This window comes from Melanerpes formicivorus, unplaced genomic scaffold (assembly GCF_026170545.1).
Source record: "Melanerpes formicivorus ecotype bairdi unplaced genomic scaffold, bMelFor1.0.p_v2 SCAF_8, whole genome shotgun sequence".
NCBI classification, from domain to species: Eukaryota; Metazoa; Chordata; class Aves; order Piciformes; family Picidae; genus Melanerpes; species Melanerpes formicivorus.
Genome location: NW_027142360.1, coordinates 13,681,899 through 13,706,329, shown reverse-complemented (window position 1 = coordinate 13,706,329; position 24,431 = coordinate 13,681,899). Strand labels below are relative to the sequence as shown.

Sequence of the window (24,431 nt, the reverse complement as noted above, 5' to 3'; positions counted from 1 at the left end):
TTGTAGAAACAAGTGGATCAATAAATAAACCCAGGTATACATTCTGGCTTCTTTATTTAAGACCATTAATCACACCCTTATGGGCACCTGTGTTAGGAGACTCCCACAAAGCTTCTCATGAGACCAGTCAGGAGTATCAAACTTCAGCATGCAGGACATGACACCCTTTTAGGTTGGGATAAGGGTTTGGTTTCAGCACTAGCCAAGGTTCAGGTCTTCACAGCAGTTGAGTGAAAGGTAGCTGTTACAGCAATGCCCATATAAGGAGGAGGAAGAGAAGCATACTCAGCAGAACCACACCGGGAAGAGTGGAATAAAGCACAGAGAAGCATGAGCCCAGGTCAAGTCAAAGTACGTTTATTCATGTGAGACCAGGTTGGACACGATCAGACTGAAAATTCTTCTCTATATGAGCACCTTGAGAAAATACACAGAACCAAAAACCCAGGAGGACAGCAACAACAAAACAATCCTGAAGTCATCAGCACACCTCGCTAATTGATGGTGGCCTCAAAGCACCGCTGCACACTTAGAGGCGAGCTGCTGAGTAGCGCTCACAACACATCTGACACTTCTCAAGAGGGGACAGAGCTGTTTACAGGAAACCATTTGTTACAGGGGCCTTGCCTCTCCTCCCCCCGCCCCCGACCCCAGCGACATGCCTTTCCCACCCCACCTTTCATCAGAAGCTTATCTATCGCCCAGACAGCCAGCTGAAAAGCCCATCCAGGATGGAATTTGAAACCACAAATTCTCAGACACGGTGGCTGGGGCAAACAGTGCTGCCATCAATTTTACAACTAAATTTCAGGGAGTTTTGATTCTATTTGTACAGGGGGCTAATGAGTAGCTTGGGATGTGAACACTAACCCCAGGGCATAATTCTGAGAACAGGATGATAGATTCTCAGTCTCCTGCTCTAATTATACAGGCAAAAATTGGAATGGGAATGGAAAGAGACAAGAAAAGGATTCAGGTCCCTCATCAGCTTAATGGCATCATTTTCCCAAGCACTTTATTATTTTGTGTTAGCAAAAAAAAAAAACACAAACCACAGTAAAAATTGCCTCCACCAAGAGGAGACTCAAAAAAACCCAAAGTATAAAAATGGAGCAACTGAGTTTCACAGTAAGCAAAACTGTGCACAGAGCCATCACTGCAGAAGCAGCAATCACCAGGCAACCGTTCAGTACAGCTAAACCGTAAGGCACTAATAATGTTCCACTCGTTACAATCAACACATGATTACAAACTGACAATCATCAAATTAAACAATAAAACAAAAATCACTCTACACTTTAAAAAGGCAACCTTTCCCATTTAAAAAGTTTCAAATTTTCAGCTCCAAGGATATTCCTGTCCCCTAGCCCTACCCCGGCATCACTGCCTAGTGTTGAGTGTTGGATCAGTTCCGCCTGTTAGCGCACAGCCATTGCAATGAAACGTCCTAAAGCATGAGCAGAAGACTATTTGTTGGGAAGTTACTCCACGATCCCATTAACATCACCAACAAACAGAAGTGTAAGCTGGTCACCCTGCTCAGCACAGTGCTGCGTAACACTCGCATACCACCATACTAGGTGTAGTCATATGTCTTTTGTGCTGCTTTACCTTTCCTTCCAAGATACAGTTCAAGCTTTAAAACCCTGGAGTTTGAGGTGCCCTACAAAGCCACGGGCAGAGGAGCATGGGGGAAGACAACAGCACTTGCTCACTGATGCTATTCCATGAGCAGGCTTCAGTCCCTGTCTGGAAGCCCATGTCCAAGAGCAGTCAGGTCCCTTAAATGTCTTTAACGTAAAAGATGAACAACTGCCTAAAGAGTATAAAATCAGTGACACCAGCTTCCTTCAGAGGGTCACCCAGCAGTCTTATTTTGGTCAGTATTGATGAGATTCAAACAACAAAGCAGTAGTGAAAGTATTTGTGTCCCATTACTGATCCCTAAAGCCATTCAAGATTCCTTTAGACATAAAGGATCTATTAAGGCTTATTCTGAGACATCACAGTAAAGTATTGCACACGATTTGTCTGTTTAAATAGTTAAAAACTGACATCTCATTTCCCAGAGATTAGTAATATCATTAATAAAAAATGTTAAAAACAAATATGGAGGTAACTTCACCATGTGGATCTACTGGAATATGTGACAGTTAATAACGAGGGATAATCTGTCTGTGCAACAGCTTTTTAAAAACAACTGGACAGTGCCAATTCCAAATAATTGGCTTTGCCCTTTCTGAAAGTTGAAGTGATCATAACTTCAGACTGCCCATGAAATGCACTGTATGATTTCACCTGCACAACAGAGCACAAAATGCACTGCAAGACAGGTTCTCCACTGTCAGTTATAAACAGTTGACCTTTGGTCAGGATATCCAGAAATAAATAGGGGTATAGCAATGACACCACTCAACAGAAGACCCTAGTGTGACTGCTGACATGAAAGAGACTAGGAAAACCTGCCAGTCCCATGGATTGTCTAGCTTAGGTCAGCAGCTCCATGACGCAAGTGGTCTCAGGACGGGTATTTGGTACTTCAATATTGAGCTTTACAAAGGCAGGTCAATCAAGTCTTGCAGATCCATTTTGAATTAGTCCAAACCTGGAGGATGTATAAAACAAGTCTCCCAGAGTGCCCCAGCTGAAAGATCTACACAACAGTCCTCCCAGAGGCAAGCAGAAGTCACTCTGCCAGCATTCGCAGGCGCCGCTCATGCAGCAGCAGTTTAATCTCCTTCACTATTAATGGTGAAATGAACAGGACTGTGGAGCTCGTCTGTGAAAGGAAACAAATGCAGGACAATTAGCACAGAGCAACCATAGCTGCAGCCATCCCATGCTCCAGTGTGCAGGCCTCCCCAGAAAGACAGGGGCTAAGAGAAGCAATGACCAAGTGGCACAGCAGAGGGAAGGACTGAGCTTGCAGGAAAGCTCATACAATTTCAGACGTAATGATCTCTCCATAAAGAAGATGAGCTCTTCATTGCCACAACAGCCTTCTTCTTGGCCACCTCTGCTGCTTACCAAAGTGGTCTTTTCCCTTGTCACTACAGATGCAAGGAAAATTCCTGGCACTTCCAGCAGGTAAGAATGGGTGAACCATACAGCATTCACCACTGCAGCAATGCTGATGAGATCAGGGCCTAAATGTTCTTCTCCCTCAGTGAGATACCAGGGCAAAGCATTTTCATTTTAATCATCACTCCTTCCACTAATCTTCAAGGGCTAACAAACAAGCAGCTTAGCTTCAGCTCTCTAAAAATATGAGGAACTATGTATCATGGAAATGAAGGAGGAAAAAGTCCTTCCTTGGAAGTTAGTCAGGCAGTATGAGCTTCAAAAAAACCTGCACATGGGTATTCTAAGGTAGGTATTTTTGTGCCTCTGCCACACTCTCAGTTCCTGTTGGCCAACACCTTTAAAGGATCCCAAGCAAACCCACTTGATTTAGATGTCCTGAGGCACACCATAGACCACTTTGAAAATGGCATCAGAGTTCACAGCTGCTGCAGAAACAGATTGCTTGTCCCGGTCAGTTTTTAGGTTCTCACCAAAAAGTATTTCTACTGCAAACTGAACTTTGACAAACAGATTTTATAGAGGAGATTTCTTACCATTAGAATAAAGAAATAGAAAACCCACATCCAATTCAGATTCTCCTGGATCAAAGACACTAGGTACTAAAAAGAAAGGGGGAAAGCAATTATTAAAACTGGGAAGGTAAGCATGATTCTAATTTTCTAGAGTATGTGGGCTGTTAACACTCTACATAGAGCTGATTGCAAAACCTTTCAGCTGATCTTTTCCTGTCAGAAGAGATGACTCAGGACAGCAGTCTTTGTGTAAAACCCAGAGTCTCAGCAAAGCAGATACCCCCCCAAAGCTTTACAGTAACACACAGCAGCATAAAGACAGGACCAAGCTACAGCTTCAAAGGGTGACAAATTGACTCCACTGAACAAGGTTTTTGCACAGCACGCTGGGACATAAGTGGATGTGAGTACCCTCAGAAGAACTAAAAGCTCTGGAATGGTTTATAAATTACACAGGATGCATTTTCAAGAGCTGTGCAACCACTAACTGCTTAACCCTTCATCACAGGCAAGGCACTCGAGACCACAGTCTGTTCTGAACTGCATCCTAGCTCAGCAGGCCTGCAGAGGATACAAACCAAAATGTTATTCCCTATAAGCAGATTAATATTCAGACACTGTCCAAGGGCCTCCCTTCTTCACTACAGTAAGTTAGCACAGAACAGGAGCTGAATTCTTAACATCGTCATCATGCATTTGCTGTCATTCACACACCCCCAGAATGACATCACAGTTGCCTCTGCTGGAATAAATGCAGTGTTAGAATGGGAGGCAGGTGGAATTTGTCAGAACTGAAGCCCCAGTTTCTCTGATGACGTCAGTTTGAATGGTATGTGTGGGGGAAGACGGAAACACTGTAGACAATGCAAGAAGAACAAGGAGTGTAACAGTGCACTTGAAGACACCCACAAAACACTTGTAATTTTCCGTGTCTAATGGAGCTAAGCAGCATCTTTCCTGTGATATACAGACTGAAAGACTGCATTTATCAGGCCATCAATGGCAAGAACAAACCCAAATCCCTTTCCAGAAAAAAAAACTTGTATGCCTTGTCTGCATCCTTGGTATTATATCAGCACTGGAGGACGCCTGGAACAGAACTGCCTCCGATCTTTCGGCTAACTCTTCCCCTTCCCAAAGCACCACTGTGTTCTTCCATATAGTTAACACTTGTATTTGAGAAAAAAGAATGTCCCTAGTGGGCACACTGTCAGCTTCCATTTCTGCAACAGCCTAGTTTTCAAACCTCTGGCAGCATACTGTAAGGACTATCAAAGCAAGTGGTGCTGGATTTACAAGGTGTAAAAAACATCTAGAGATAAAATAAGAGTAAATTTTAAATTACTTCCTAAACACTCACAACAGAAATTCTAACTATACTTGGTTATACAGTTAAACTTTTCTGTAAGCAAAGGTTTTGCAATTATCTTTGAACAAAAGAAAAAACATCCCAAACAAGCTTCAGAATGGTTTACCTTTACCTGGTTTTTGAAGTTCAAGATATGAAAGTCTAATGTTCATTTGAATTATGAATATGCCATAGCATTAGCACTACTTCCACTGGAAGCTTAACACACACACACACACACATGCTCCCTCAGTTGTTTCTTATATACTTTTTTAAGAGAAAAACATGATCTTCTCTCTCCAAGCAACTTTTCACTGAGGAATGAGCTACCATCTCTAACCACAACAGACTCTCCGCATTCTTCTCCAAGGCTTCTGTTTTCTTTGGTAGGCTCACCTGGCCCACTGCAGCACCAATACTGCCTGTTCCATCCACAATCCCCGTGACTGTTGCCAAAGCCTCACTGCTGCCTTTCACCAGATCCTGGCGCCCCAGGTCAGCAGAAATTGCAGAACTGATCATGTTAGAAGGCCCTCCGATGAAAAACCCTGGAATTGCCAAAAAAAAATGGCCTTAGTATATAAAACAAAGATTGATTCTCAACACAACATCTTCCAAATAGGTATTATTCTACCTTGCAAAGCTGAGGAAAAGGAGTAAGTCTAAGGACAACAATCCTAGTCTAATTGTAGGCAGAAGAGCATCCTCACAGCTGAAGCATGTAGTCATGGCACACCTTGTGTACCTGGAGTATGCACACAGAAATTGCCAACGAGCATGTTTTCATCCAAGAGCAAAACTGAGGCAATTAGCTGTGGCACACTCCACAAGAGTCAGGGCACACCAAAGCAAATACAGAAAGCTACTTTTGAACAACATGCATACACAAACCCTCAAGATGAAGCAGATTTAGACACCTTTCTACTTTGGAGTATTACACTCCCATGCTACTACCTCAGTCTCCAGGGACTGGTGAAGCGGGGGGGCGGGGAGAAATTGCAACGGGACAGAGTTCTCAAGTCAGAGTGTTTGGGAAGAAAGGCTCTATTCATGCAAGCTAATCTTAATTCCATAACACTACATTGTATGTCTGGTAGCACACAAAGCTTGTGACCTCAGTACACAGAGTATTGGGGTTCTGACAGACAGATACCCTTGAATTTGAGCTGCAGTTCATGATTTTGCCATATATACACTTCCTTGGATACCAGAGCACTGATGGGTATTTTGCCATAAATCCATCCTCATCACACAGAGCTAAGGCACAGCCTTTTAGTTGCATGTCATTAGCCTGTACAGCCTGCATCTCCCTCTGCAAGGCAGTTTTCCTACAGCTATACTCCAACAGTAAGAGAAATTTGTCCCCTGCTTTCACTCTTTGTGCAAACCCAGCAGAGATGGAAGCACACACAAGTGCCTTATCATTTCCTGAGGCTGGTGCTGCTGGTTTTTCTGCAGTGTATATCTATAGATACACAGCTACTAGCCTAACAGTGACATTTGATAAAATACCTGTAATGGCCATGATCACAGCATTGATTGGTTTGCTGTTAGGAGAACCTGCAAGAGAAAGGCCAGATGAGTGTAAATAAAACAAATGGACTTGAGAAAGTGACTTATTTAGGATCAGAAAACAACATGTAAACAGAGTTCGAACTGCCTGTTCAATTAGCTATATAGTAACAACAATAGCTTCTGACTAGAGACTTCTGCAGAGTCTTACTTAGAGATCAGAGACCCAGAAGTCTCCCTACAGCACTGCATGGTAGAAAAGTCACCTTTGCCATTAACATTTTGTGCCCCATTTCAATATCAAATCTGCCTGTTTCTAGGTTCCAGCCTGTGTTGCGCTTCTTTCTGTGATACAGAGCTTGCATTTACCCACCTTGAAAGTACATTTGAATAGTAAGAGAATCCTCCCTGTGTCTCTCTGGGGAAGTTAGACCCAACTCAATCTCTTCCACTATAAAGTATTCAGCACTTGAATCACACTTGCACTCATTCTGAATTTTCCAAAATCTTTTTTTGAAGTACAGAGATTAGATCTGGAGGCAGTAATGCAGCCACAGGCTAAACGACGTTGCACAGTAACAATGCAAACCCCCAGACCCTCGCTTCTCCTTACACAGCCAGGTTTGGGTAGGTTCTGCTTGTCCTGCCAGGAGCAGCATCATACGGTGTGTGTGCAGATGGCTTTCCACTACAGTCTCTCAGTGCATTTCAACTGCTCTTTTCCCCCATATCTCAATTCCAGGCATAACCTTACTCACTGCTTCAACTTAGGGCCTGCATACGGTCAAGTTACCATGCACAAGGCAAGTTGTAGCCCTCTGCACATATTCCCAGGCCATTATTACTCTTATGTGCAACATGCTATGAGCATGAAAAGGTTTCCTGGTTTGGCTGATGGAAATTTAGTTATCAAACTGCAGTAACTTTGTATTGCCTGTCTGAGCCTTCTGTATCTAGCTGGAGAGAGTTAAGCAGAAGACACAGCACAAGACACCCGGACCTGTGGCTGCTCTGCTATCTAGAACAAACTTTAAACTTCATCAGCAACGATTTTATATTTGCTTCAAATTCATTTTGAAAGTAACGAGATAGTATGAGAGCCTACAAAGCTCCACTGAACTCCACCAAACCTAGTTCTTTCTTTAATGATTATACTGTATTGACCTTACTTTGAGACAGCCTTAGTAAGCCAGCACACGTGAGAAAGGCACACTTTACCATTCACCGTCCGGTTCTGACGGCTATTTCTGTCCACAGATCTCAAAGCGCTCTACAAAAGCCAGTCTGTATGGCCACCCCGACTCAGAGGAAGATACAGAAGTGAAAAGACATCCCAGTGAGTTAAAGCATTCTGGTACCACAGGGCACCATGTCTAAAGACATGAGATTTACCTTTAGAAAAGCTTCACAGATGTTTCATAAAAATGAGATCTGTCTCCTACTCAGCTTTCCTGACAGACTCCTTTCAATTGCCAAACACTGAGAACTGTATCTGTAACAGAAAAGGCAGAAACTCTTCCATTTCACCACTTACAGAAGTGTAAGTAGTGAAGTCTAAGAGCTTCTGCCTCTTTGTAGTATTTATTCTCCAGCACAGATCTCCATAGATTCTCTTTCCTCTCACTATATGCACCTGAGATTTCCTGCACTGCCAGTTGTGATGCTGATAGAATGACAATACCAAAAATCTCACTGACACTGTGGAGGATCAGTACCATAACTCACCAGTGCAGAGAAATCCAACCACTCAGCTAATTCTTTTCCACCTCATTAAGCAGAGAATCTATTTCTTCCTATGCAGTTGCCACACTTCAGACAAAACAAACCAATAAGATATCATCCCGATCCAGATGCAGTTTCAAGACCAAAAGGCTGTGCTCTGGTACTCTAAGTACTACCAAATGAACCTCTTCTCACTGTGCAGCAGAAGCATACTCACGGCTGTATCCAAAGAGAGAGCCTACAGCAAAGAGCAGGCTAATTGCTAGCACTGGGGCTCTCTTCTGCAGCACATCAGAAATCAAGCCCTGGATAGTCCCACCTGAAAAAAAAGAAATAAAAAAACCAACCTCAATCATAGTCAGGCTCAGGGTGCTAACACTTTGAACAGAACTCATTTCACTGAGTGCAGTGTCCTCCTCTTGCCTTCTTGTGATCATACATTCTTTCTAAAACCCTGAAGACCAGATCTCCTGCCCTTGCTGCCCCAGAAACGACAGTAAACTTCAGCGGCTCAGAGAAAGCAGGGGAAACTACTCCTACTGCTTTCCCCAGGAATTTATTACTACATTTTTACTGCCACACAAGTGCTCCTGCTTTCCTTTTCCTTCCCCTATAGGATCACCACAACTCTGGATGTAAGCATGGCTCTTTAACAGGAAGTGCAGGAAAAGGCAGCTCTTTTTCACACAGGGAAAGCTATCGCGCACAAGGGCCTCACGTTCCCTGCTCTCTCACCTTCTCAGGGTAGGTGCAACTAATTGCAACAAATGACAATAGCTGGCAAAAGTCACCTTATGCATCACTGTTACCTCTGTAGAAACTTCTCTGCTGGTAAAAAATACGATGTTGAGAAAGCCTAACACAGAAAAGGCCACAGAGGCAAAAAAACAAACCCTGAACAGACCAAAACAAGGATGTCTATTCTAGGAAAGCTAACTGGACAAGGTAATAAAGCAAGAAACCAAGCACAGGAGAGTGGAAGCCTAAACACATATACAGTATGTTCTTTATTCTGGAGGAACAGGGTCAGATTTTGCAGCCAGGAGAAACAAGTGCAATTACATTTTGTTTCTGAATGTAGCACAGTTGTGCCTGCTCTGCTGAGATCTGTGCTGAGTGTGTTTTTAAAACTACAGAACAGAAGGGACAGTTCAGAACCCAGTAAATCCAGATCTAAACTCTCCCTCACGGGTACCTGTCAAAAAAGAAGTAGCAAGTCACAGCGACATCATTTTGTACATGGCACTTTTCAAGAAGTCCTAGTGAATAAAGTGCCTGCAGAGGTAATGTCCAAGAATATGATATTATGTAACCTCTTTAGGAGGTTCACATACTCTGTGTTTTAGGGGGGGACTGGAAAAAAGGAGCCAGAAACATAATTGGGCTTTTCATATATTCAGTAAACAGCTAGATCCTACTGAACTGCCTGTTCTGAGCTGTGTCCACTGTGCTTCATCTGCATTTTCAAATGCTAGTAGGGCAACTGCTGGAATATGTCATTCACTTGCTCACTCACCTATGATTCCTCCTACATCATACCAGACTGAGAGCTGGTCAGCTTCTGCTTCTTTCCATCCAAAGTTTTTGCTCAGGTAGAAGGGCAGCCAGAAGAAGAAGGAGTAATTCACCATTTTCAAGCAGGCATAGGCTAAAGAGTACTAAGGAACAAAAAGGGTCAAGCAGGCAGTTAGCACTTGAGAAATGCAAATGGGGTTTCTGCTTCTTCCCACAAATATCTGCATCAAGTTAAGGCCTTCAGGGGGAAATGTTTTTGCATTTCATGTAAGAAGGCAGCATTTATGAAAAGTTAATGCTGAACATCAAAGGGAACCCAGGAAAACAAAAATTACTGTCTGGAAGGTAATTTTCTTTTCACTGAATGCAATGGGTCAAAACACTTTCACTGTAATCTTGACAGGAAATGACACCAGGCTTCAAAAAGTAAAGGAAATTTAATTCACCTTCTGAAGAGAAGGGAGCCAACCATGTGCCATGAAACAAGTTTGAGATTCAGTCATCTGTGTATCATGCTGAGAAAAGTTTTGTGAAGTAGTTCCTCTGTGCTATCTTTCACTGCTCAGAAGGCTCATCTGCTTACACTACTAGATGAGAAGGTTTTGCTCATAATCCCTAGGCAAGTATTCCAGGACACAAGATGAAAGGTTTGGCCAAAGCTAAGTACATACATCCAAACCTGAGTGCTGAGAACACTCCTGCTTTTGGCTGCTGGGCTCAAGTTCTCCATTGCTAGCATGAAGTCTCTTTTAGAGATTTCAACCATGTGGCAAAGATTTGTTCTGTGGGATTGCTGGCATAGCATGCAGCAGGAGAAGGCACACTATTTCAGCAAGGCCTTCTGATAAACACTCACACAGCAGTTCAAGGAATCCGTATTTGAAGAGGTAAACAAAGAGGAAGGCAGAGAAAAGAACCTGTTAGTACCACAGCTTTTGAGAATGTATGTATGTGTGTATGCACACCTTTGTGTTTGAATTTCAAACAGCACATCACCCCATTTTTACTTCTGAATTTACTTCATTCTCAACTTTTATTGTTTCAATAGACACACATCCTTTTCAGATGTATTATTAATGCTTTCTCACAGGACAAACTCTACCATCCGTTTAAGATGTGGGGAAGCTTGGTAGAGTTCTCCTGCCTCTGGCTGTGAGAAGTGCACTGTACGAAGCAATATTTATTACAACCTGCTTAGAAACTGTCTACCAGATTGAGTGATTAAACATTGAGCTTCTAGAGGCTCAGGGGAAAGCTGTCTGTACTAAAACTCCTTCACTGTTATCACTCAGCAGCAGAAAAGAAGAGCTACAAGAATAATATGTCAAAGACTTCGTAGAATCTTGACAAGGCTTTAGAGGTTCTCTTGGTATTTCATCTCTCACTGATCTGACAGCATCCTGGTTTGGCTGAGTACTGATCTGACACCTGATAAAACTTGAAGGTTTTCATGTTGCTGGGTTAATGCACAAAACATGGAGCATGTCTTCAAAATCCTAAGTAGAGCAACGTCAGTGGTGCAGTACCTCCTGATGTTCTAGCTACTGAAAAAAAGCTACACATCAACTGAGGCAGCTCCCACCACTAGGAAATTTTGCCTAAAGGTTCTTTGTGCCTCAGTCCATTCTTAGCACCACTAACACTGAACCATAATTTGTAATATATTTAGCCAAGGACTCAAGATGAGGATGTATTCTTCTGCCATCCATCAACCAAGGTCTTCACAGCAGAACTGTGATGCACTCTAAACACTGATAATCCACCCATCCCTTACAGATTTAATGTTGCCTAATCACAAACACCAACTGGTTTACTCATTACAGGCATCTGACAACTGTCCGTTCAATACTTCTGCTTCATGATCAAATCCAGACAGTTCACACTGAGTCAGCCACCCTACCCCATTTCTTGCACTGGTTCTAGTATTCAGAGGGCACACAGCCCACTGACACAGAAAGTCAGTGTTGTTTTTTCAGGTTAATGTTTTCAGCAGAACCAAATCCATGAATCAGACACGACTGCTGATGCAGAAGTTCTCATACAGGGAATGGGATGGGGATATGTAGAAACTGCATCACCAAACCTTCTTTCCAGTTGTTTATAAAACCTTCCTGCTTTGCCACATGTTGCATCATGCTGATTTAGGCTTTTCAGGCCAGCTTTCTGCTTTAAGGCAACTAAAAAAAAGACAAACCCTAGTACCAGTGCCACAGAGATCTGTGTGATGCTCAGCTAGCAGAAAGAATCCTATTCCTTAGGGCAGCATGGCTACTTCACCGAGAAAGCATCCCACAGCCACCTTTGCTCATGGCCTTCCCTCTACAGTCAGAAAGGGACCACCCTTGGTTGGCTCATTACATGCACTAAAGGAAACAGGAGTCTGATGGGAAGAGCAACGTGCAACCACATATCCAGACAGTACTATTATGCACGTGCACAGGGATAACAGTGCCAATCCCAAGGTTTTAACAGTACAAGAAGTCAGATGCCAATAACTACAACACATGAGCCATATATTAATAATGATGTGAACCAATCCTGACAACACAAAAAGTCAGCTTTATGTTCAACAACATATATTTAACAACAGTCAAGGATCTGTGTCCTCACCAGTACTACACCTGGAAGGCAACAAGCCTGGATAAAGCCAATGGCCTGGGGCTGGTTGTCTGTGTCAGTTGCTTGAATTGAGTAATTCCGGTCATCATCATCCGCATCATCATCGCCCATTAATGGTCTGTTGGCATCTTCCTCCATCCTGTCATCTTCATCTGCTCCAAGTTCTGGGAGGCCTACATTTCACAAGGGATATGCAACAGAAAAATGGACCACTGCCTGTTCATCCCATGCCCACTCTAAATTTATGCTCACTTCTTTTAAGTAATTAACTCTTCTAGCAACTCCCTCACTCTCCCATATCTCCACTCTCCTCTGGCTTAGAAACTCTTCTAGATGGTGTTCTGTTGTGTCACCAGTTTCTACCCTTTGTCTTCTATTGCTCTTGAAAGCATTCTGTCTGATCCTGGCATTGGCTTTGTCTGCTCTGAGTGTCTGACTGTTAGTTGGAAGACACAACAAATTAGTGCATTTTTACCCCTTATTTGGTGGTTGGGATCCTTGGACCTGGCTCCCAGGTACCACTTCCCTTGAGCATGGAGGCTGAGTGTACCAGCAGCTACTCAGACAGCTGCTGCCTGTTAACGCCTCTGCTGGAACGGAAACCCTCAAAACTCCACTGTGCTTTCTGGGCTGCTGAGTGCCTTATGAGCACTCTTTATGGTAGCTTTAGTGCTACCAACTTTATAGCCTTTGTAGGCACCTGGGAAACCTCCTCCATGGCTCTGTCAAAGCCTGAAAGTTCTTTTATTTTCCTGTTACACTGAAGCTTGCAAATCATTCTTCTCAGAGAAGGACCATATTCCACCTGAGAGCTATTTAAGCAGCTGTGGGAGACCTGCAGATGAAAAGGACTTTCCCTTCTTGCTGCACAGCTAAGGCTTGCCATACTTTTCTCCTAACAACAGCCAGTTACCAGTTTGCCTATTGCTTCTTTAAAAAATACCAGGTGAAGAACAACTGATAATTATGCAGATGCTAATGGAGATATCAGGGCCAGGCTGTTTTGTCTTGCTTTTTAAAGTACCCAGACCCTATACACATGATGCTTGGTGGCATTTAGTGTCATCTTGGCAAGTAAAGCATTTGTTCTATTAAAGGCACTAAAGTGCAAGTCCATTTTTGAAGAGCCCCGAGGACAAATGTTGGCAGAAGGAGCAGTACTTTTAGTACTACCTGGAAAGCTGCAGATCTGCTTCCTATGAAGGGACTATAATGCTACAGCCCTCTTCTACTTACCCACTTCCTTTGGTGATGTCAGGAGCCCAAAGAACACAATGACTCCTCCAGCAAACTGTACTGAGGCAGTCACCAAGAAAGCATACTGAAAATAAATGAACAAAAGATTACTTCAGTCACACGGGCTACCCTGGATAATGAGGGTTTCTTTACATTCCAATTTTGTCATAAACACAGCCTCAACAACCCAGACTACTCCAGAGAACTTGGAAACTTAGATCTCTGCATCTCCTGAACAGACTTGGCTCTATCTAGGCTGAAAGACCACACTGAAAGAGCTGGTTTTGTGTGTTGAGGTGAGACCATCACAGATCAAGCTATATTGGAAGGGACTGCTCAGAGAAGGGTCAAACATCAAATCCAGACCAGGTTGCTTCAAAGTCTTCAAATCCTCCCCAGGCAGATCCTCCAGGATCTGGCCACTCACTCCAATGCATAACTAACTTCATAATGTAATCATTTTCCAAATACCCAGTTGCAAGCAGTTGCTTCACTTAATGCCCACTGCTTTTGAACTTTCTCAACATGCAGCCCAGGAAACAGTCTGGCTCTGATTTCTCAGCAATCTTCTCACAGGCTTTTTGGTACCCTAAGGCTTCTCATCTCCAGAGTGACAAGCTCAACTTTGTTAGCCTGTCCTCATGGGTCACATGCTGCAACTGCCTGTCCACTGCATTACAGCAATGCAGCGCAGGCCTGGCCTCTTCCCAGTTGTAGAAGCTATGCATCTGTGCCTGTCAGAACCTCACCACTATTCAGCAGCAGTGACTCCAGTTAGGGGAGAACTTGTGATGGATGACTCTGAAGAGCACTTTAGGCCACCCAAATCAGATAATGGTATACTATGACATTAGGGCTCTTCAATAATGTCAGTTCTGTTTACAGAGAAGACTCAGACTCATTTCTCCCAACTTGGAAGGGTCAGGAGAGGAATACTCGTCTGTTCTGCCTACTGCTCACTACCACAGAATTGAGGAAGATGAAACTGGATGCTTTGAGCCTGTTATCTCTGAGACAGGATAAGAAACTAAGTCTCTTGTAACCTAATCAGACATGCAGTACTAACTAGAAGCCAGACAGCAATACCTACTTCATAGCCGTATTTGAGAACACAGGAGGCAAGGAATGCCCCAAGGATATTTCCCACAGATGCACAGGCACTCCAGAGTCCAAACACAAAACCCCTCCTGCAGAAGGGAAAAAAAATTGTGTATAAAAGCAACAAGGAGAGTGGTGACATTAGGAACAAGAGAAAGATACAACATTTGAGTGAACTTTAACTTGTGAATAAAGTTGCAGCATTCTCCCAGTTCACTTCAAAGAGACTCAAAGGGCCCTTAAAAACAGAGAGCAACTTGGGGGTATCAGATAAGCAAGGAATGTTCTATCATTAAACACCTGTATTACAGCAGAGGCGAGCTGGCAACAACAGTGAGTTCTAGCCACAGCTTGTAATATCTGCAATACTCCAAAGTGACAGAGATGAACTACAATAAGTCAGTTTCCATTCTGTCTCTTTATTGGTAGAGAGACAAAAATAGGTTTGCCAATATCATGAAAATTCCAATTCAGTCACTCCACACAATGGGATTTTTGAAGTTTGAACCTGTGCCTTTAAATAACACAATAGTGTTCACACCAAGCTGTGTTGTGGCTCCAGGGAGGGGGGAAGCTTTCCTTGTTACTACTATGCATCATCCCATATAACTTTATTTCTGATTTAACAGTTGCCTTTTACAGTTTGAGAATTTTTGATCAATCTGCTACTCAGCAAGCCAGATAAGGAAGTCACTGATGAAAACTCCACTTACCCAGCTTTTCCAAACCAATTGCCCATGACAGCAACCACACAGGGCCAACCGGTGGACTGAAGTAAGCCATTTACAGCCCAGAGACAGCAGTACAACCACTTGTTGTAGAAATGTAACCATTCTGTGAGTGTGCCAAAGATGAATACCTGGAGAGGAAATAAATACCAAATAAAGAACAAAGGAGAAACTCTATGGCTACTGCTGAAAGCCAGACAGGACTGGGGTCCTAAAAAAAGAAATAACACTGCAGGGAGAAGGTGCCCCGCAGGGGCCAGGCCAGAGGCAAGCCTGGCATTGTTTAAGAAACAGCTCGGAGCTAATAGCACCCTCTGCTGAGCCACTACAGCACAGACTCCAGAGCCTAAACAACACCAGAGACAAATGTGCTGTCATGGCACTTCCACTCCAAAACACTTTTATCTTTGCAAACAGCGGCGTTCCAGCAGGAGAGGAGACGGGACAAATACAACCCAACTAAAAAGACAGTAGCCTCTTGATCTGCTCTTGTACTGACATCTGAATCTACAAGGCTCTCCATGCAAACATGAAACCCTCTGTAGTCATTTATCTTAGCAAAACCTAACATAAATTCTATAGCCAGGTCTCAAATTACTAAGAGCCCTAACCCAAACTAGCCAAAATAAACACACTTTGTGGCACGCTGTGATTGATGAGAGTTTGTGGTCACACATTTGCAGAATGCAATTGGCCATAGAGGGATTTGTAGCCACTGGGTAAATCAAAAGCACTCCACACATTTTGCCCTGCTTTAATAAGCATAAAACCACAATGAGATAAAACTGATTCACACTTTTCTGCTGTGGTCTCGACCTGAGGAACCCTTTTGTTTTGAGTGGACTACTTTTTTTTGACTCATGCCCTCCTAGAAATAACAACTTAAGCAAATGAAGCTTACTATTGTTAACATGTCGTTTAAAGAAAGAGAGCAAAGACTGTGTTTGGGAGCAAATGGCTTGATGACAACATACTTGGGCTGGGAGAACAGTTACCACTATAAAACAGTCTCAGTAAGTCCAAATACACCAATCTTGTACAAAAGCTGCTCACTGAGTCTCTAGACAGTGCCTCAAACTCAGGAATTTCCTTCTGACACAGTATCCATAAATAAATACTTCAGGAAGAGGTGAGTCATCTAGCATAGCTTCATGCTTTAGACAATGCAGTAAGGTTTTACACACAGGTTTCTCAGGCCATCGAGGTACAGCTGCAGCTCATGGGCAGACTCACACAGAAACAAAGCCTCTTTGCACCTAAAGCAAAACCTATCCAGGGTTTTAGATATTTTCAGATCATACTAGTATGTTCCAACTTACCACCAGAGCAGAGGAACACATGCCAAAAGACAGAACCCAGCGTAAATTCAGGCGATCCCCAACTGTGCCACTGACAAAGAGACCCTAGGAACAAAACACCACATTAAATAAAGCCACAAGATTTGCATCTGGTATCTGCAAGAATTAAAATGATGTAGAAGGTCAATGTGATCTAAACTTACAAGTTATACAAACTTACACTTTGATCCTAACCACTTCTTCTGCCACCAAAGAAATCTTGCTCATAGCTGTTCATTGAATTTCTTATTGAATAAAAATCCAAACCAGCTGAGAACTCCTGAATTTAACCTCCTAACCACTCGTGACAGGGGTGTGAGACATTTTGAAGTGGTAATACTTCTCTTGCATTTGTTAACAAACTTCTCCACATGGGTGGCAGACGTGGGCAGAAACCGTGCTCCCGAACAAAGCTTTCTAATTGCATTAGTGCTAGGTATGTCTGAGAAGATACTGTTCATCTCCTTCAACTGTGTGTGTGATCCTCCCAGTAGCATTCAACCAGAATTAAGTGGCTTTGGGTTAGTTTTACTCACCACAGCATAGGAAAGCAAAAAGATAGTGTCCAGTGTCCCCAGGAAGAGTGTTGCTTCTTCTGCATTTGGAAATAAATGGCTGCTGTTCCAGAGCTACAGAGAGAAAACTTTAACATGTTAACAGTGAGTGGCACAGCTCATCCTAGTCTTTCTTGATGGAAATCCTAACTCCAAAGCAGAGGAGCATCTGACCCCAGAGCCACCCCATCCCCCCAACACTTCAACTATCAAATCAAGAACAATTCTGGCATTTTCTACTGCAGAAAATGTCCGGTGCCACTTAATTTCACTTCTAAAGGGCAAGTTAGCACACCAGAAGGGAGAAATGCTCATTCCACCTAGATCAAGACAGATGACTGGCAAAACAAAACCTACTTGTAACAAGCATGCAACTGTTAGCTTCTTACACAGACACGCTGAGGAGCATCTTGATGAATAATACAATAAAGGCATATTCTGTTTTATGTGCAGTGTCTCTTCTGTACTTATCTTGCTGTCTTCACTAAATGAATAATTCCCTTAAAGTATTTGTAGCAGCAGACATAATAAGAAATGACAGCACAAACAGAAAAGAAAGCACACTCCAGGAACACGGGGAAGAAAGACTAGTTGGAAACTATTTACAATGAACTCCAGTCACTAATGCTAATTTTTGAGCTTACTCTGAGTTTCCTTTTACTTTCAAAATGTTCAAAAGGCAAAAAAGACTCAGGTGTCCCCAAACTATGATCAGTGACATCAGATGAATATAGCAACCTTTGAGGATGGCTTGAACAAATCAAGTTAACAAAGACAGTTTTCTTCCCTCCCCACCATGCTCCCATTGGAAAACAAAGAAACCAAATCCAGAGCTGACCTATGGATGCACCTAACTCCAGTATCATCAGTTTGGGGGTGATTCTGCCTCTTCAGAACACCCTGTACAGACAATACTAATTACATATCCACTTAGTTAAAAGATGTAGCCTATTGGCACAGTTTCTGTTTAAGTCTCCTGTGTCCAAGAAAACTAACAAATCCATTTAAAAAATGCTTTTTGCCAATTGAGGACACCAATACCTACTTTACTAGCTTTCAACTTTTAACCTGAGACCCCTAGAGGTCCACAAGCTATTAAGAATCTTAGCAGTATCAGAGAATAAAATCTTTTGTCATTAGGCTTAAAACTCATTATAAAGTCTACACAAAACTCACAAATCTTTAAAGGCTGAAAAGTACAGATCTAAGTTCTCCTCCTAATAAAATCATACTAGAGCCTACTCACAAAACAATTGCAAAACACTGTTATACTTTAAAAAGTATAAAATACCAGCTATTAAGTGTTAAAAAGATATACCAAAGTTCAAAACTGACATCATGTAAGTGAATTCTGTTCTATCAGTTTCTTAAAACACACTTTAGAGTTAAGAGATGTAACCTTAGTTGATATCAAAAGGACCATTTAAACCATTTTTCTTGATCAGACACATACAACATCCAACAAACACTAAATCTTTCATTATAAACAAAACCCAAAACACCAAAAACAACCCCAAGCCACCAGCTTCCAAGATATACTGGTAGTCTGAATGTCAGTTAAGGACCTAAATCTAAATGCCTTGTAGTTCTTTTTAGCATCCCTGAGATGCTTGCTCCTTTTTGTCATACTACGAAATCCTGAACATGTTAACAGGCCCAGTTTTCTGTTTTCACTTATCACAAAAAGCAGTAAGTCAAATGACAAAGAGCCAATGATTTCTAATGCAGACAACACCCAGGCAACTGACTTGGAACTCCCTGGTTTAACAGATCTCACGGCCTACAACCAAGCTGGTAATGTAAGATTTCTTCCACTTCTCAACAGCGTCAGAACAAATCGCTGCTAAGAACAAGCCTGGCCCTAAAAAGACTATAGGCTGCAGCCAGGAGGTAGTTGTTGCATTCCCAGTTGTGAGATACAAGCAGGATACAACTTCCTTCTCTGCAGGCAAACACTGCCAAAGCTCCCACCGCATTCACTGTAGCTAGGATGTTACAGACAAGGGTACTGGATGTCCAGCATTCCTGGAAATCAGACCTTTGAGATGCAAGACAAAATGCAGTTCTTCAGTATCAATTTCAGCTAAGCAGCTAGTACATTCAGATAGCTTTCCTCTCTCCTAACTCAGCAGCAGAGGCACTGCCACAGAGAAAGCCAGAGGCAGGGTTATGCAGAGATTGCTGTAACCACATTAACTGCTCTCATTTATTGCCTCTGACATTGAAGAGAAAGGGTCTTTCTTTCCCCCCTCCTCCTCCACCTCCATGCTGCTGCCTAATACAGAGACTCTCTTGATGTTCCCATTTTCATTCAAACACTGTGACTCCTTGAGAAGTTTCTCTTTGGGGACCACTAGGAATGATTTCACCATCACTTGATAGTCCAGAAAACTACAGTTCAGGTACCTGAAGTTCCTGGACACATTTTACGTAGTTCCTATGACAGACACTTAAAGGGGCCTCCTCAGCACCACAAGCTCAGCATACTGGAAGTTACCCATCTTTGCACTTGCCTAACCCTTGTGTCCTTACCTCATATGGCCGGAGCTCAGGGGCTGTACTGTTGAGGCAGGAAGGAGTCCACTGCCTGGAAATGCTGACTTTGACATTACTGAATGTCTTTCTGGAAGCATGGAGCAGGGAATAACTGCCAGAAAACAAACAGTTACAAGTTGGCCAAATCTTCACTGAAGGTCAGGTGGGAAAGGGTGGCACTCTTAATTCAGGTAGCATAGCAGAGGACTGCTAGTTTTGGAGAGAGCAGTCAGCAGTGGGACCCTCCAAATTATGGGCAGGCACACTGATTTGAGTAGGGAGTTGTGAAATTTGATCTTGATTGGAAAGGGAATCCCATTTTATTTTCAAATAAACTGTGCAACAATGGCTACCTCAGAAAAAAATACACCAAACAATAAAGAGAAGATGCACTCATCTGGCAAACCACTATTACAAGTGCTCTTCCAGAGAGAGACTGGCTATCAGTGGCAGTATTGCTGTGAAGATCAAAGGATATCAGCAAGGCAAAGTTTGTAAGGAGAGCATGATAGTCTGGTTGTTGTACCTGGTGCAACAGACAAGCTTTCCACAAACAAATGTAGAAGACCTTCAGATCTGAAACAGTGACCTCTCTGGTCTAGAGGCCTGTCCACTCTATGCAAAACAACAGTTTTGGGAAAGAAGAGGACCCAAGAAGCAACAACAGCATGTTCCATCAGGCAGAACAGGCACTAGGGACTGAGATCAGGGTTTGCTTCCTTCCTCATGTCAGCTAATTCCTCAACACACCCTCCCACATCCACCCTTCTCCAACAGACTGCTGCCAGCTTAGCACAGTCAGCTTCACCTCTGGTGCAAACCCAGCTTGTGGTTGGATTCCCCAGGGGCACAGCACACTTCTGGACTCCCAGACCACTTTGTACAAGTAGCTTTTAAATTTCTTTTCAGGGCTCACAGACAAAGGTGAAGACTTCTTACCTTCATTCTCCTTTTTGAACATGCCCTCACCAATTCAGTGAGGCAAAAACTCTGTGCAGAGATACATTCAACCTACCTGAAGAAGGTCAGCAGGAACACAACAACATGATGGTGGGTGCAATGGGACACAAGGCCTCTGTTTGCAAGCTGCCTCCGTAAGCTTCCAGGCAAAGCCATCCTCCTGGCAGCTCTATCCATGCTCCTGCCCTTGACCACAAGGGCTGGACAGTGCTTAGGTCATTTTTCTTCTCACTTAAACAGGTGAGGAGGGAGGAAAAAAAAGAAAACACACTTGAATTAAAACACATGTGTGAAGTACAGCTGTGTTCCCCAAACAGCCAGGATTCTGCAGGAGCAACTCTAAGCCATTCTTTCCCAATTTGTTTCACATTGTTACCCATCTCAACACCTACACATTTCTTTGACACTTTCTATGTCCAGAAATGTCTTTTTGTTCCTATTTTCCCACTCCCCCTTCCAAGCTACTTGTCTTTTTGTTTCCCTCCTAGCACATGCCTCCTCAGTGCCCATCACCAAAAGAGCCCCCCCAGGACTAATCAACTTCCAGTGTCCCATGTTAAAGACCGTTCAGCGCCTTTCATGTACACAGTGCACTTTGGGGTGGTCATAAATTAACTGACTCTCCACTGCCACCTGGCTGGCTGCAGACTGGTGATTAAGTCAAGAGAGAAGGATTTGGTTACTGGTGGAGAACAGTTTTGGATCTTCCTGCCTCTTTAAGATGTTATTGAAAGAATATACCCAAGCAGGGACTGTGGCAGATGGGAAAAGGAAAGCAACTGTGAGCACAGTGCTGAAATCTAACAGCTAGGCTCCCTGTCTGTTAATTCTCAAGCCCTACATTATAGCTCCAGCTGTCACTATCTGATTAGTACAGCATGCAGCAAGTTATACTTTCCTGTCCCTACCTGCAGGGCATGCCTCAGCTTCTAGATAACAGGTATAATCAACAACAAGGAAAGGTTATGACAGACACAGTTTCTTAGTGCTGGCTCATGCTACACTACTCCACTCCATCAGTTCTGCTGGTGTGGCTGAGGAGCCGTTTCCACAAGATCTTTTCAGACACATTTCCCTGCTGCAGCTCACAAAGCAGCTACACAAACACTCATGCCCATGCAATGGAGAAAGCAGTGCAGAGAAAGCCAGGCCATATACCGACACACTACTGAGGGCAGAACTTTTGTTCACACTAGCTGGCCTAAGACAGCTAGACAAGCTGCAAACTGGGAACTGCATTTTCTGAAGATGTTCAATAACCACACAAATTCTGAATGCTGAGGAGAGGTAAAATAATGTACCACCCCTATTCCCCCAAAGAATCAGAGCTGTACTAAGACAGAACATAATGCTTTTGTGTCCTTTCATATTCACAGGTACCTTCTGTAACGATTTGTAAATCTGACAGGAGATTTTTTCATAACTTCACTTGGAGAAATTACAAGTCATTGTCCAGACCCCCCTCTTATCCAAACTTCTGCTGCTGAAAAAGAGACTTTCTTTCACAGACACTTTCTGCTCTTCCTTCTAATAACTTTAATCAAGCCAACATTCATTATAAGAAGTCTTCTTTTTCTGTTCTCTCAGTGGTGATGTGTGCCTGACTTACAAACAGATGCCAGCTATTACTGGATATATTAAACTGAGGCCACCCTAACCTGCAAAACAGAGTACGGCATGGAGATCCTCTGAGTAATAGAGACCCAGCTATTACAGTTCTGAGACACTGGAGTCATGTATAAACATCCGAGTCACTCCATTCACATCCAGAACAAATGAAACAAGTCTATACAACAGCTACACAGGCCAGCTGCAGCTGAGCCACTCCCCTGTTCCTCCACCTAGGATAGTCTGCTCAGGTCCAGCAGCACCTTCGTGCAGGTGCACACTTCTAGGTTGCTTGGATGCACACAGAGGCAAAAAAAAGTATATATATAAAATGACCCAGGACAGGAGCGGTGGGAAGACAAGGCATCTTTGCAAGTAGTCTTGAAACTGCATCCAAAGTCCCAGATCATTTGTCAACATCAATGACTGAAAAGTCAGCATCTACACAAGTACCACAGTGTGCTACTCCCTTTCAGACAGCAGTAAAGCTGCTTAGGACACCACGTTCTCTACAGGCCAGAGCTCCTTCTCCTTCCTGACCTCTCCCTCCACTCCCGCCAGGCAACACCAGGTAACTTGAGTTCTCCCAAGGAAAGCAAAACACTACCAGTTGCACAACACTGTGGGGAAAAGTTCCCTCCTCAGGTAATCAGTTCACTGCCTGAAGTACAAGATTTACTACTTGCTTCATGTCAACACATGCAAAGAGAAATGTTATTTGCCCAAGATACTGAGTCTTTTTAAAGCTAAGGCCTAGTTTTGACCTTAAAGTCCCCCAATATTCTATAGAATTTCCTACTGAAATGGTCTCTTCCTCAGAGCTCTTCAATCTCAACTAGCTTTCTAGAAGACCTTCTAGCATAGCACATTTATTTGCACTGTAGAGTCAACTACAAAAGAATCCCCCCCCCCTTTTTTTCTGTTGTTCTTCTCCTTTTTATACTCAAAACTGTCACTTTCCCTAGGCTAGAAGAGCATGCAGCTTGGAGTTAATCCTTACAAATTAGTCTTCCACTTATTTTCAGAATACCACATTAAATTTGTAATGGAGAGAAAGCAAAAACTAGGGGGCAAGACAAAACACAGAAATCAAGGCACTGAAGCACAAGACTTTAAGAAAGGGACTGCTTTTAGAGCAATAGACTGACTTGTCTGCTTGTTTAGGACTATTTACCTTCAGCTAACCGATATTCTGAAAAAGCTTTCATTAAGCTTTCAGCATTCTCCCTTACACCTTCACTTAAGGTCAGAATCAGACATCTTAAATTCAAAATAAACTTCCTTAATACCACCCTGCTGTCCTGTGAAGCTGGCGGGAAAGCCATAATTAACCCTCCTGGGACTTCCAAAATTCTAAATCGAAATTTCTTTTCATAAAACCCATCACGCTGTTTTATGTCACCTTTCCGAACGGCTGAAAGAGGCTCATGCAAAAGGACTGCCTGACCCCTGAGAACGCCAGCTGGAAGCCGTCTGGGAGGAAGCGAGACTCCTCCAACCACCGTCTCCACCTAGCACGATCGTATCGGCTGGGGATGCGACAGGCTCACAGGTAACCCAGGTAACCTAGCTGCACGGGAAGAGACCCGGGCCCAACCACCCAGCTTTGCACCCAGGCCGCGCTCCTGCTGGCGGACACAACTCACCTGAGGCCGGCCACGGTGCCAGCTTCGCCCGCTGCCTCGCCCGCTGCCACGCCCGCTGCGCAGCAAGGCTGGGCTGGCCGGGCTGACTGCCCCGCTGACGCGCCGAAGATGACGATAAAGCAGATCTCTCCTCTCCCCGAATCCCTACCCGGGTGCCGGCAGCCACGTCCTCAGTCGGGCTGGGTGGGATAGGAAGGTGGGATAGGAAGGTGAGTCGAGCCGAGCCGAGCCAAGCCGAGCCTAGCCGAGCCGAGCCAGCAGAGACAGGGTGTGTAGCAGCTCCAGCACAATGGCTATCCCACCACGGACACTAAACCCGCCTCGTCCCGGAGCGAAATCACCCGCCCCGCGTACCGGGCCCGGCGGCCAGGACGGCTCTCAGGAAGTCCGAGGGAGGAGGCTCTTCCGGCGGCAGGG

The 24,431-nt window shown here is 43.6% G+C and overlaps 1 protein-coding gene across 2 annotated transcripts; it reads right to left on the bottom strand.

Moving 5' to 3' along the window:
* Positions 1-341: 341 nt before the first annotated feature.
* On the bottom strand, positions 342-24,431 carry SLC37A3 (solute carrier family 37 member 3). 2 transcript variants are annotated; one of them, XM_068142201.1, is made up of 16 exons: positions 24,369-24,431; positions 24,015-24,193; positions 20,816-20,991; positions 19,798-19,912; positions 17,248-17,340; positions 16,694-16,777; positions 15,360-15,505; positions 14,639-14,735; positions 13,549-13,633; positions 12,304-12,485; positions 9,695-9,836; positions 8,396-8,497; positions 6,457-6,504; positions 5,341-5,492; positions 3,618-3,683; positions 342-2,779 (listed from the first exon to the last, which is right to left on the bottom strand). In XM_068142201.1, exons 3-16 carry the CDS (start codon positions 20,935-20,937, stop codon positions 2,687-2,689), a joined length of 1,527 nt encoding a protein of 508 aa, XP_067998302.1. In that variant the 5' UTR covers positions 20,938-20,991; positions 24,015-24,193; positions 24,369-24,431; the 3' UTR covers positions 342-2,686. The 2 variants fall into 2 exon arrangements, with proteins under 2 accessions (XP_067998302.1, XP_067998301.1); XM_068142200.1 differs by having other exon boundaries at positions 24,015-24,401.

What these genes read in the sequence shown, in the direction of transcription:
- SLC37A3 (XM_068142201.1), bottom strand. Translation starts at nt 20,937, where the DNA reads ATGGATAGAGCTGCCAGGAGGATGGCTTTGCCTGGAAGCTTACGGAGG. An exon ending in TTCTCAAATACGGCTATGAA is followed by an intron (nt 13,634 to 14,638) that starts GTAGGTATTGCT and finishes ATTTATTTTCAG; the next exon opens with TATGCTTTCTTGGTGACTGC. An exon ending in GCCTTCCAGGTGTAGTACTG is followed by an intron (nt 9,837 to 12,303) that starts GTGAGGACACAG and finishes TTTGTTCCTTAG; the next exon opens with TACTCTTTAGCCTATGCCTG.